Source organism: Parasteatoda tepidariorum, chromosome 1, assembly GCF_043381705.1.
Source record: "Parasteatoda tepidariorum isolate YZ-2023 chromosome 1, CAS_Ptep_4.0, whole genome shotgun sequence".
Taxonomy (NCBI): domain Eukaryota; kingdom Metazoa; phylum Arthropoda; class Arachnida; order Araneae; family Theridiidae; genus Parasteatoda; species Parasteatoda tepidariorum.
Window position 1 is genome coordinate 40,773,275 of NC_092204.1, and position 14,837 is coordinate 40,788,111.

Here is a 14,837-nt window from a genome sequence, read left to right on the forward strand (position 1 = left end):
ATAATATATATATTGAATATGAATCATTAAGTAATTAGTTTCTTGTACATTTGATAGACTGTCAAATGTGGAAATTATTTAATAAATTGTTTTACTAAATTTTGTGACTACTAACTGGTTTTTGACACTTTTTCTAAATTTGTTTTTGTTAGGAATAAATGTATGTGGGAAAATGTATGTCAGCAATGAGTTATGTTTCTTTAAGAAATTTACTTTCAGGTAAATATAGATTTCTGAACATGGGGCACCTAATTGATCTTTTATTTTTGTGTCAGACTTGGTTCAACAGGATGAATTTACTATTTTCTTCCTGTATATTTTATTATTGTATCATACCTTGTAGAAGTTGTTACATAATAAAATGTTAAATAAAACATTGATGAATACTAATATATAAATTTATACTAGTAAATTTAGTTAATTAGTTTGTATCAATATATAATTAACAATGATTATATTTAGTAAAATTTATTGTTTTCAAGCTCTCATCTACTCAATGATACAAAATTGACCAGTTAAAATTTTAAAGTAGTGCAATTATTATTATAATTTCATATTGAGGTTATAGAAATATTTTCCTTTGTTGTAATATTTTTTTCTATCATTTTCATTTGTTGAAATATTTTTTTGTTTCTTAGTCTTAATGAAACTGCATTAAATTAAAAAATAGAATGTATTATTTTTAAACAACTTTGGAACTAAAGAGTTTCTTGCAGATCTTTTATTTGTGTATGGAGGTCTACATTTCATTTATGATTTATTGATTATGATTATCATCAATGATTTATTTTTTAAAAGAAATTTTTTTTCAACATATGTTAATTTCTGTAAAAAAGCAGTTATTTACTATTTATCATTATATTCAATGTTGTATTAAGAATAAAAATAATTATATTTATACCACTACATAAATGAATATTTTAAAGTTTTTGTGAGAGTTAACTCTACAGTTTTATATAGTTAAAACTATCAAAAATTTGTATACTTGTAAAGAGAGGGCAGTTTGCCTTCAAGATTGTAAATTTAGAGTTTCAGAACACAAGACATTTTGTGATTTTACCTGCTTTTATTTTATTTCAATTTTCAGTGGTCAATGTAAACAGAAATAGGATCTGTTTCAGAAAATTTTGGATCTTAAAGTAGCTTTTATATAAAGGGCCCTTCACAAAAATTCAAGCTTTATGAACGAAACCATGATTCAAAACTACTTTTGAACTTTGTAGCATGTCCATTAAACTACTAAAAGGATCCTTTCACAGAATTCATATTTCATGTACCAAAGAAAAGGGAAATGTAACTATTCTATCTAACAACAGAGAAATTAGTTTAGTCTAATTTGCCAATATCTTTAGTTAATAACGAGCCATAGTTTTTAGTAAAAATAATTTTCTCAAAGTTCTCTTTATTATTTTTTTACAAGATTTTTAAAATTGGGACCTGAAAAGAAATCCTAGGTTGGCCACTGATTTTATTTTTATACCAGATTTTGTTTTTAACTCCATGTATATTTTGTATAATCTTAGGATCTTACACTCTTCCACTAATTTTTAAAAAAAATGTTTTCAAGTTTTAATCATTTTAACCAAAATGGTTAATATTCGTTTTAGGTTAATTCTCTGAATTTCATGCCTTTAATTAACTGTGAAAGTGAAGAATGTCGAGTCAATAAATCTGGTGGAAGACTTTATTTGCAAACTAGAGGCTCAAAGTTCATCAAGTTTCAAGAAATTAAAATTCAAGAGCTGGTAAGTAGTAGCTGGTACAAATGTTGAAAGTACTACTAAATTTTATAACAAATCGAACAGTTTTTTAAATAAATCCTCCACATTCATGAGTGATATTGTTGGCAATTGAGGATTTTTTTTAAAATTAATCGATGATTTTTTTTTTAACTAATATGTTGTATGTAATTCTTATGAATATATTTTTTTTACAAGAATTTTTCCATTTTGAAAAAAACCTATTTCTTACTGTTTCTTTGTTGTTGTTGTTTTTTTTTTTTTTTTTTTTTTTTTTTTTTTTTTTTTTTTTTTTTTTAGTTTTTTATTTCCTCTGCTTTTTCACTCAGGGAGAAATTTGCTGCCCCTGCAAAATTAAGACAGTATTTGTCTAGAATTTTAAATTAGAAACATAAACATGTTTTTGCAAGCTTTAATATTGCTATATATTTATTAATTTTATTATTAAAATGTTAAGGACTGTAATTATTGGTTAATTAAAATCATATCTTTGTTTATGAATGTTAATGGAATGTATTGTCTATTATTTTTGTTTCTTCTAAAATAAATCTATAATAAAACTAATTTCAGTATTTTCTGTAAAACTTCAATACATAGATCTGAATAATTCTTACTACAAACTAATAAAAGTGATGGTAGTCAAACCAGCTATTTTTATACTAATCTTAGGTAAACTTAAAATTTTAGAGTGAACAAGTTCCTGAAGGTAATATACCTCGTACAATGACTGTGCATGCAAAAGGAGAGATGACTCGCTTAGTTCTCCCTGGTGATCACTGCGGCGTTACTGGAATTTTCTTGCCCATTGTCCGTACTGGTTTCAGGCAGATGGCTGCTGGTTTGATGACAGATACATTCCTAGAAGCACATGTACGTTCCTTTTACTGTAAAATTTTATTTTTCTTTCTGAAGCTTTGTTATATGATCTATTATTTTTAAGTATACATTTGACTCTTTCCTGTTGGTTGTTAAACCCTTTCTCTGTACTAAGAATTTAAATGTAAGATTATAAATATTAAGTAAAAACCAACTGTCTTGACTTTTGTATGTTTTAAAGAATTTCCAGGAAATAATGAAAAATTCTGGAAAAAATTTAGTTTGAAAATTATATTTTTTACTCAGCTTATTTCCTAAGTATTTAAATGAGCATTACTGCTACATAATGAAGTATGTTTCATTTATTGTATTCAATAGCTTTTCTTTATTCAGTTTTTCTTCTAAACTCTCTTTTTAAATTAATTGAAGATTTTGTTAGAATTATTTAAAATGAGTCAAATCTATTGTTATGTAAAGCTTTTAATCATTTAAAGCTGTAAGCATAAATTGTGGTCTGCTGTGACTAGCTATGAAAGTATACATAAGAAATGCAGTTAAAATTTTGTTTTAGAATAATTATATTGCTATTATTAACCTTTTGCTTAAAAACCAAATTTTTAGAGAATTGTAAAAATGAATAAAACAGAAGATGATGAATTAAATGAGACTGATATGACTCAGGCTGAAGCAGAAGAAATCAGAAGTTAGTACTAATTATGTCAAGTTTTTATTTCGAATTATAAGGAGTAATTCATTCCAAAACTTAATTAAATTAATAATCTCAAACTATATTTTAGACAAGTTCAACTATGACATGATGGCAAGTAGCATTGCCCCTGAGATCTTTGGTCATCATGATGTCAAAAAAGCCTTGCTCTTGCTGCTTGTAGGTGGTGTCGATAGAAATCCCAGTGGGATGAAAATTAGAGGTATATTTAAGCTATTGTTTGATTTCTCAACATCTTAGGTAACAAGTATTTTTTTTTTAAAAATTCCAATTGTTTATTTTAGGTAACATCAATATATGTTTAATGGGAGATCCTGGTGTTGCAAAATCCCAGCTTCTGTCCTACATAGATCGCTTAGCTCCAAGAAGTATGTTTTTATTTTCCTTGCATTATTAAACACTTGTCTTTCTTAATAATATTATTATAAACAAACTTATTTTAAGAATTTTTGAAGCAAAGTAAACAACAGTTGTTTCTAAAAGAAAAGAAAAGTTTTAAATGTTATGTTTCTTTTCATGGAGGACATCCAGTTTTTTCTTATTCTAATTTTTTTAGCTGTCAAAAATATGAGTTGCAGCTATAGAAGTTATTTGAAGGAAGAAACATATATGAGTGTTTTATTGTACATTTCTGTTTTTTTTTTCTGCATATTTTATAGGATTCATATTAGCTCTGATAAAAAATATATTTTGTTCTAATTTTTAACTTGATTTTTGTGTGTATTCGGAACATCCTCTTTTCTAAAAATACAAATGTGTATTTTTAAAAAATTGATTTGAAGAATCAAAAAATGGGGATTCTTAAACAAATATTTTTTCATTTTGATTAATAATGCTAGTAGAAATTGCATAATTTGATAGTTCCAATTTAGGGGCTGCCTACTAATTATTTACATCGTTTAGATACATAGCCATCCCCTCAGAATCAATTGTTTAAACCTTTTTAAAAATTATTATGGTGATGACTTCAGGGATCATACGCTTATTTGTTATTTTCAGCAAATGCGGTATAAAATCTTGAAACGTTTTTCTTTTTAGTTTTATAATTATTGATTCATCTCTTTCAAGTAAATTTAAAAATGATGATTTCAATAAATATTAAGTTCAGTTTTGTTAAAATTATACTGGAAAAGGTGAAAACTTTCTGTTCTAAACAAAGTAATACTGAAATTAAAAAGAATATATTAAATTTTTTGCAATAAAATTTACTTTTATTTTATTTAAGTAGAGCAAATTATACCTTTTTTTGTTTGGTTGTTTACCTTTCTTAAAAAAAAGTATGGTATAAGTATACTGTTTCAAAAATATCCTGATTTTGTTTTCTTTTGTCCACTATAAAGAGTAATTTAACAATGGTTGAAAATGGAGCAATTTACCAATAATAATGACATATATATATATGTACTTTATTAGTTGTCAGATTCATTGAAAGATGTCTTAACATTTATGATGTTTAATATATTTATCATGTAGGTCAATATACTACTGGTCGTGGTTCTTCTGGGGTTGGTTTAACTGCTTCGGTTATGAAAGATCCTGTTACTGGTGAGATGGCTCTTGAAGGTGGAGCTTTGGTCCTTGCTGACAAAGGAATATGTTGCATTGATGAATTTGACAAAATGATGGACTCTGATCGAACTGCTATCCATGAAGTTATGGAACAGCAAACAATTTCCATTGCTAAGGTTTGTATTTTGGAATACAGTAGAGCGCCGATTATCCGAACTGCTCGGGACCGAACATGGGAACGGATAATGAAAGGTTCGGATAATTAGAAAACTGTTTAAAATCTAGTGTACATGATTGTTATTTATGCACTAACTTCCCTTCGCACCTTTTGTAGCCTTCGGATTGGTAGTACTATCTATCATAGCTTTGGCGTGTTTAAAAAAATTTTTTTCTTCAATTTTTAAATATTTTTAATTAACTTTTTTTAAAACTTTTTTTCATTTTGAACTATTTTCGTCATATTTCAGTTTTTTATAAATTTTTTTGTCAATTACCGATTTTACCGCATTTTTCATTATTTTCCATTGCAAAAAAAATCCAGCAAAGATTTCGTTTCAAAGAAGATGTGTTTTTTTTAGCAGCCATATATCCCTTATTCTTTTTAAATAGATCAACTGACCTAGATCAACATCATTTTGACGTTCTAGCCAATTCGTTGCAATATCTAATGAATTGCATGCTTCTATATGAGAAGGTCCACTATCTTGAACTTGATCACTTACTTCTTCCTCTTCGTCTGTGGAGTTCCGATTTTCATTCAAAATTTCAGCAACAATTTCCTCATTTTCATCCAAAAGATCTACTGGTTCAGAAACTTCAGTTTTTTCTGTTAAGAATTTTATTCCAAGATTTATTATTCCAAGCACTGTAATCACTAATCATTAAACATAAGTGACAACTACCCATTCCCCAATTATAAACCTTCAGCACTTAACTATTCATAAACTTCTTCTGCATTCCAACCATTGTAGACAATCAAAATTAAGCTCGCATTTTTGGAAGATAATGTTCAGTTGTAAAGGGGTAGGTAGGTTTAACAGTATCACCATACATGTATCTATGGCTGCTATAACAAAACTGCTCAAAAAGGTTGCAAATTAAATATGGTCTTCAGATGTAGGGGATATTATTTATTCTTCTTAATTTAGAAAAATTTTCAAGAGGTTAAAAAAATATATATAACGAATTCAGACATAGTTCGGATAATTGGACGTTCGGATAATTGGCGCTCTACTGTACTCAATATATTTTGCTTTTAGAATAATTAGTGTGGATATCACTAAATTAAACAGGTTTTGTATAAGGCTATGTGAAAGGATAGAAATTATTTTTTTTAATTATAATTATCTGTTTCTCTTTATATATACACTTAGATAATTAAAAAATTCATGTATTTTTTACAATACTCCATCACACAAAAATGTGTTCTTAGTTTCTTATTTTTATTCATGGAAGCTCACCAATAGATTATTTATTTTATATAAAAAAAAATTAACATTTCTACTTTGAAAAAACTTATAGTAATATTAAATGTTTGAGTTCATCTCTAAAGTTTATTCATATTGAATGTTATGATTTTACATTTTAGGATGTTTTCTGAAAAATTTAAACACTCAAACATGGATCACTGTGCCCTGCTCTCTCTTATGTGAAAGCAAAACAAAAAATGAAATAATCATAAAATCTTTAAATGTACATGTATTCACAAACCGTAAATATATTTTCAGACTAAATTATACTTAATTTCCTTTCAGGCTGGAATCTTAACTACTTTGAATGCAAGAGTGTCCATTTTAGCAGCTGCAAATCCTGCTTATGGTCGTTACAATCCTAAAAGATCTATTGAACAAAATATTCAGTTGCCTGCTGCATTGTTGTCACGTTTTGATCTGCTGTGGCTTATACAGGATAAGCCTGACAAAGAAAATGATCGAAGGTACGTACTTTAATGAAAAAGCTTCTTGTGAAATTTTAACTCTTCTTTTTATTGATGTTTGTCTGTGATTTTAGTAAGTTAAATAATAGTAATAGTAAGTCCCTTTACATTATATGATTACCAAAATTCTCTGTTTGACTTGCATCAAATAGAAAAGATCTAATATTGTAAGAATAATTTAAATAAATTAAGTACAAATATTGAAACTTTCATGGGCTGGTTTGATTTTATCTTGAGGATAATTCTGGTTTAAAAAATTTGCAAAGCAAAATTAAGAAAAAGGCTATTGACATCGTAGTAAAATTTTACTCACAAAATAGTAAAATTTTGAAAAGGAAAACATTTTGTTGCAAAAGTTTAAATAAATTAAAGCTTCATTTTTTGTACTTCATTTTATTGTTTTGATATGTAACTTAGGTAGAGAGTAGTAAGAAAAAAAGATTAAATGGGGATTTAAAAATGAAGAAAATAGCTTATATGTTAACCAGAAAAGCGGTATTTAAGCATGTTTCTTTATACCAGAAAAAAAAATTCTGATTCTGTTTGCATAACCATTTAAAAGATATGTTAAATTTCATTGCTTTTAGCTTAAAAATAGATATGGTTTAACTGTTAACTATATTGTCAAACCATCCTATGTCTATATTGTAATTGTTCTGCATTTAAAAATATAAATCTGTTTCAAGAGCCTATGCATGATAATAGTATAGTACATATGCAAAGCGCTTTTATATTATTCAATGCAACATTTTAACATGTTTCTATTTCAGACTGGCTGACCATATCACTCAAGTCCATATGCATTGTCGAGAACCTCAAGCTAATTTTGATCCCATGCCAATGAACTTACTAAGAAAGTATGCTCAGTATTGTCGAAGGATTAATCCCGTTGTTCACGAAGAGCTGACTGATTACATTGTTAGTGCATATGTTGAAATTAGAAAAGAAGCACGAAACAGCAAGGATATGACTTTTACATCAGCAAGAAACTTATTGGGAATACTGCGTTTAGCTACAGCTTTGGTAATCTATTCGTCTTGTATTTTCAAATCTTTATTTATGTATTTTAATTCAATTACATGACTGGTGTTTCGTTTTTATTCAGTTTGAAGCAAAAATAAATAAATTAAAAAATTGAGAAATTTAACTCCAGCAGTTTATATCTTCAATATACTGTGTTCTCTTCAATGACTTATATCTTTTTGGGGGAAAAAGGTGGAATTTTAATGTATAGTTCAGAGATTTTAATGAATAATTTAGAGGTGAATTGTTGAGAACCTCAGTCAAATTTTGTACACAAATGAAACTAATTTTTTTAACCTCACAAATTACAATAGATCCATGGTAATATGCTGTATGATTGATTACGAAACTGTCGATTAAAAACCTGATTCTGATGTGAGCAGCTTTACCATTAATCTCTTAGAGCCTAATACCTAGTTCACTTTGATAACTTAAGATTCTGTGGCTGGTTACTCTATCAATCTAAAAACACCAGAAATCTGGTATTGTTTGATAAGCCACCATAGCTTTGCCAAACTTTATCTTATTTTACCTATTAAAATGAACATTCCAGTTTTGTTGCTGTTTCTACATTACATGTCATCTTTGTTACTTATTATGGTAATCATATTGTTTGTTTTGCCAAAGAACATAAAAATTTTCTTCAATTAAGTTAATGGAGTGCATTCAATACTCACTGAATGTGAATAATTTTTTACTTTTATTTCATTCCATTTTATACATGCCATTATTTAATTCTCAATATACCTGTAAGGAATCTGATTCATGTAATAAAATTAGTTAATGCAGTTAAAAATCAAGTTTGTTTGAAAGTATTTATTACAAAAAAGTAACTGAAATATAAATTTTTTGTTATTTGTGCAGAGTGGAAATAAAAAGGGAAAGTAGTTGTGATTAATTCAAATAATTTTACTTTTATTATAACTTTACTTAATAACATTTACTTTTATTGTNCACTCAAGTCCATATGCATTGTCGAGAACCTCAAGCTAATTTTGATCCCATGCCAATGAACTTACTAAGAAAGTATGCTCAGTATTGTCGAAGGATTAATCCCGTTGTTCACGAAGAGCTGACTGATTACATTGTTAGTGCATATGTTGAAATTAGAAAAGAAGCACGAAACAGCAAGGATATGACTTTTACATCAGCAAGAAACTTATTGGGAATACTGCGTTTAGCTACAGCTTTGGTAATCTATTTGTCTAGTCACTTCAAATCTTTATTTATGTATCTCACTTCAAATCTTTATTTATGTATTGAATTGTAGCACAATTCAATTGCATGACTGGTATTTCTTTTTTATTAAATTTGAAGTTAGAATAAATAAATGAGAAACTTAACTCTTGCAGTTAAGATCTTCCATTATCTATGCTCTCTTCAATAACTTATATCTTTTGGAAGAGAAAGAAATTTGCTTTTTTATGTATCGGTTAGAGGTGGATTGCTGAGAACCTCAGTCTATCAAATTTTGTACGAAAATGAAACTAATTTTTTTAACCACACAAATTACAGTAGATCCATAGTATTGTACTGTGTGTTTGGTTACGAAGCTGTCGATCAAAAAATAATTCTAGTTTAAGCAGCTTTACTATTAATCTCTTAGAGCCTAATACGTAGTTCACTTTGATAACTTAAGATTCTGTGGCTGGTTACTCTATCAACCTTAAAACACCAGAAATCTGGCATTGTTTGATAAGCCACCTTGGCTTTTATTGCTGTTTCTACATTATATGTCATCTTTGTTACTTATTAATGGTAATCATATTGTTTGTTTTACCAAAGCACATAAAAAAAAATTTCAATTAATTTAATGAAGTGCATTCAAAACTCACTGCAAGTGAATAATTTTTTACCTTTATTTCATTCCATTTTATACATACCCTTATTTAATTCTCAATATACCTTTAAGGAATCTGATTCACGTAATAAAATTAGTTCATGCAGTTAAAGATCAAATTTGTTTGAAAGTATTTATTTCAAAAAAGTAACTGAAATATTAATTTTTTGTTGTAAAAAGGGAAAGTAGTTGTGATTAATTCAAATAATTTTACTTTTATTATAGCTTTACTTAACAACATTTACTTTTATTGTTACTTTCTTCATTTGCAACTTTAAAAAAAAAAAGTTGGCTGCTCTAAATCTTAATTACTACTACTCTAAAACCTAAAATAGTGAACTATTCTTAAAGCGTCCTGGTAAGAGACTACTGAATACACAAATTTCATTGTTCTTAAAAAATGCAAATCAGTTTTTTTTTTTTTTTTTTTTTTTTTTTTTTTTTTNGAACAAAAAAAAAAGGTCATTTGTTTTCTGAAATTATATATCAAGAGGTCAGTAATGAAGCAGTATTAATTATAATAATGAATTATAGTGTCACTGTACTGAAAGTTTTTATCATTTATTTAGGCTCGGCTAAACTTGCGTGAGAGTGTTGTAAAACAAGATGTTGATGAAGCCATCCGATTGTTAGAAATGTCAAAATCATCTTTAAATCAAAGTCAGCAACCAGGTGGAAGGTACTGTTCTTTGTTTATTCCCTTGACACATTGAATGCTTTAGTTAAGCTGCAGAACCATGAATTATCGATCTTCTTTCGGTATAACCACTGAAGTCATTAGCAGTTGGGAAAGAACATATTGGATAAAAAACACCACTAATTATTTTTAAAAAATAGAAATTTCTGGCATAAGTATTTCAAAGCTATAAACAAATTTTGATGATTCATTGTCATTTGATCATCTTTGATACTAATTTTTAAAAAAAAAATAATAATAATTTCAATATTATGGTTGTCTTTTGAGATTTCATAATTTCGAGTTTTTTTAGTACTTTAACATAAAACTTAACAAAATATTCGTCAAGCTGTAAAAATAACTGTGTATCAAAATAAACAAGTCTTTTTTTTTTATTTGTTGTGACAATGTTTAATCTTTAAACTTCCTCAAAATCAAAAGACATATTCACTCCACAGGAAGGGGTATGCCCATAATTAATGGTTTCCCACATTACTTGAAAGTTCTTAAATTTTGTTGTGGAAAAAATCAGGGCCCCATTAAGTCTGAATTTCATGATCGTGCCTTTGAAAAGTTTTTGATTTTCTCTGAATAATTTTCAAGATAATAATATCTTTCGTGCAAAAAAGCATGAAAATAAAAAGAAGCTTCAAACGCAATTATAGAAATTTCAATCACTCTTCCTTCTCTCACAGTTTTCTTGACAGAAGAAAAGTTCAAGGTCAGTTAAGTTAGAGCCTAATCTAAATTTAGAAAAAGACCCTTTATCCCTATTTACCACTCTCTGGTGATTGACTTACTAAATAAGAGTAGAGTTGGGGAAAGCAATAGTGAAAATATATATATATTGAACAAAATCATGTGGTGCACATGATTTTGTTATTTTCTTTTCACTATTAGCCAGTTTTTACCACATGTAGTGTGCTTTAATTTTGAAACAGGGGCTGTTTTTGAAATTTTTTTATTTGCTAATGTGTGCAAATTTCGATTTAAAAAGAATTGATGAGGCTTACTGAATTCGGATGTTTATTTTGTTTTTTTCCCTTTCCAATGCCGAAAATTTTGAATAGAAGCTATATAGAATGCTGTTAAATATGAAATGGTTAAGAAATTTGCTCTCACACAATTTTCAAAAAGCTCCAATGAGTATTGAGTAAATTCTTGAAGGTGAAAGGGAAATACATTATTTTTCTTTCCAGATTATGATTCACCTTGAGTTTTAGAAAATTGTCAAATAATTTTGGTTTTTGTACATAGTTTTAATTTCTGCTCAATATGCAGTGTTTCTTCAAATTTTAAATATCAACTTCATTATTACAGGGGATTAATATTGTTATCCTTAATGCTTAAATATTCGTTGTTTTAAATTTTTAATTAAGATCGGTAATTATTGTATTGTTTATGTTTACAGTGTTACATTTAATATTTACTGCTTAATAGATAAAATGTAGTTCTTTAGATTCCAGGAATTTTGAATCAATCATCATGCTTCGCATGAAAGTGATTTATAAATCACTCATTGTGGTTTGCATTAAACGAACCGCACGTTGCAATTTGCATTAAAGTGAGTTCCGAATTATACAAAGTGATACGCATTTAAATGTTTTCTAAATCATGCATTAGGATTTGAGTTGAAGGATTTAAGAATTGCCATACATGATTCTCATCAAAATGATTTAAGAATCACAGACAGCGATTCTGATTTAAGATTCTTATTAAATTACAAATCTTCCTTGATGAAAAATTTATTAACAAATCTCATATTAGTGTGGTTTATGTAGCACTCATCATGATTTACCACTTGTTACTATGTGTGTTTTTCAAACTATATAATTTGTTATTCATATTGTCCTGATTTACGAAACATAAGTTGAATTTCAATTCGTAAATCATACATTGTGATGCATAATTTACACGATCTTCACATTTCATATAATTTCGTATAATCATATGCGCGCAATTTAAAAATTACGTATAGTGTTCACAACATTTTAAGAAATAGTGCTTTGCGATTTATGGTCTATTTTAAGGAAATTAAAGTTTAATAAATTTTAGTTTGTTATCTGTAGAATATTTTACTGCAAACAGTTTTATTTTGCTCAAAATACCATTACCAATGTTCTGAGGTTATGAGAAAATATTGTATTATAAAATTGAAACAGATATGCTAAATGGATACATTTTGAAATTTTATCTAATTATGTACATTTTCTATGAACTAAAATTTGATTTAAAAAAAGTTAATAATTAAAGTTTATATTTTAATAAACTTGCAATTTTACATGATAAGTTCTTAAAATTATTTCTTATATTGCTTGTGTATTGTCATATTATTTTTCAATTAATTGTAATACACTTCATAAAATTTTTCATGAAAAGTAACTTTTACAACTTAGTTGTACTAGTGCCAGTCTTTATTAGTTGATGCGTACTGATGATTTTTTGATAGTTTGATTTAAACCGCAATGCAACTATCATTTGCATTAGTAGCTGTGAAATTATGTAAAATTTATAAACTTAATCTATATGCTTTTTCTATGTCAACTAAGCATTATGCTTTAAAAGTATACTATTTCTGCTTCAATGTAATAAAACCTGGTTGATGTGTATTTTAGAATACTGGCTATGTTACTGCGTAGGTCTTTGGAAAATTTGTTTTTAGGTCCTTGAAGATCTTTAAAAAATCCTTGAATTTTTTTTAAAAAAATTTTGCAAATAGAGTGGGAAGCGAGTGGGAAAAAAATAAAGTAAGAATTCTGAATAAGTGCCAGAAACCGGAATAATTTTAAATGGAACTGGGTCCTTTTAACCATAATAGTAGTATTTAGATTTCTTTTTCCTATAACTTGAAATTACAGGAATGAAAATTTTGAAGTAAGTAAACAAGTATTTCAAGGTAAAATTGTAGTATACCTTGTAATTTTTCAACCGAGCTCTTTTCACTTATGGGGAAATTAAACAGCTAACAGAAAGGAAAAATAAATATTAATCAAACTAACATGTTGTAAATGAAAATGGTTTCAGTTAAAGTTTTTAAATAAAATATAATGTGCCAGTAAAATCCAACTATATTCAAAATGTAACTTTCTGCTTAATATTTTTATCAATAATATATCTTCCTTAATAAAAGTTATAACTTACATCTTTAATTTTTTAAATGAACATAATAGTTATAAAGAAATCATAATTTTTGAAGATTTAAACCTTTTGACACCTTTTTGAAAACATTTATAAAATTTCTTTAGCTAGTTACATAGTTTTTTTCCATATAATAAAGATGCAAGGTACTGTACATTAAGCATGCAAGAGCTACCCCCCAATCCACAGAGTGTGTACCCCTAGTTCAGTTTAGGACCTACTTATGTTATTTTAAGTTTTCAAAAGTAAAATAATTAATATTGTTGAATAACTTCCAGGGCCCAAACTGCAACAGATCAAATTTTCAACATCATCCGTGACATAATGGCAGAAACTGAATGTAGAACTGTTAAAATGGCTGATGCACAGGAAAGATGCCTGGCTAAGGGTTTCAATCCTGGACAGTTTGAAGAAGCAATTGAAGAATACGAAGAGTTAGATATCTGGCAAGTGAATCAATCCCGCACCAAGATAACATTCATCTAAAGATAAAAGACTCTCCATTTTTATACTTGTTTCTATGTTTGTCATGTTTACTTTTTGTCAAATAAACATATTTTTACTGTATTTGCTTTATTATTATTATTTATATATAATATATATAAAAAGATCTATTGATTTTCTAAGGCCGGGATAGCCTGGTCAGTAGGGCGCTGGGCCCATGTCCGAGAGTTCGTGGGTTCAAACCCCGCAGGCCGAAGACTCCCCGGGTAGTAAAGTGACTGATACACGTTAAATCTGTCGAGTCGCAAAAGTCCTCCATGTTCCCATAACAGATCAATACCTCTAGGGCAGGGTTTCTTAACCTGTGGTTCATGAACCCCTAAGGGGTCCATGAGTTTTATTTTGGGGATCCGCTGACTACTCCTAATTTTTAAAACGTTTGGAAGCCTACCTATTGCTTGTAAATCGAACTATGGCAGCTATAATTCCGTTTGCTACTGTGTATCCTTGCGAAGCGGGATTTTCCACACTTGTGACAATAAAAATATAACATCGAAATCGATTGAATGTTGAACATGATATACACGCTGCTTTGTCGAAAATCATCCCCCAATTAAATTTACTAATTAAGGAAAAGCAGCAGCAACCTTCACATTAAACATTTTAATTTTAAAAATTTTGTATACTATTAAAATAATAAAATTAAATTTTTTCTAATAATTGATGTTTTTTGCAATTATTTTTTTTCACAGTGGGGTGGTCCATGACTTCTTAAAAATTTTTAAAAGGGGTCCATTATATCAAAAAGGTTAAGAAACACTGCTCTAGGGGTACTGGATTGGAGATCGATCGTTCTCTGATTCAGGTCAAAATTACGATCTGTGGATCCGCCTTTTATAAACAGGTGTGACGTATGATCTGGCGAAGTCGAATTCTTGGCCATAGATGGCGCCACTGAAATACAAGAATCGCACATTCTGCCTTAAATT

The 14,837-nt window shown here is 28.0% G+C and overlaps 1 protein-coding gene across 2 annotated transcripts in view; it reads left to right on the forward strand.

Annotated features, from left to right (window-relative positions):
- Positions 1–13,971, forward strand: part of LOC107446628 (minichromosome maintenance 7) — a 24,353-nt gene extending 10,382 nt beyond the window's left edge. For both annotated transcript variants that reach the window (XM_043038925.2, XM_043038926.2), the window contains exons 6-15: positions 1,608–1,745; positions 2,427–2,609; positions 3,177–3,258; positions 3,353–3,484; positions 3,567–3,650; positions 4,756–4,967; positions 6,546–6,727; positions 7,498–7,750; positions 10,160–10,269; positions 13,683–13,971. In XM_043038925.2, coding sequence (XP_042894859.2) covers positions 1,608–1,745; positions 2,427–2,609; positions 3,177–3,258; positions 3,353–3,484; positions 3,567–3,650; positions 4,756–4,967; positions 6,546–6,727; positions 7,498–7,750; positions 10,160–10,269; positions 13,683–13,890 — 1,584 coding nt within the window. In that variant the 3' untranslated portion in view covers positions 13,891–13,971. The remainder of the gene's footprint in view (positions 1–1,607; positions 1,746–2,426; positions 2,610–3,176; positions 3,259–3,352; positions 3,485–3,566; positions 3,651–4,755; positions 4,968–6,545; positions 6,728–7,497; positions 7,751–10,159; positions 10,270–13,682) is intronic.
- The last annotated feature ends 866 nt before the right edge of the window (positions 13,972–14,837 follow it).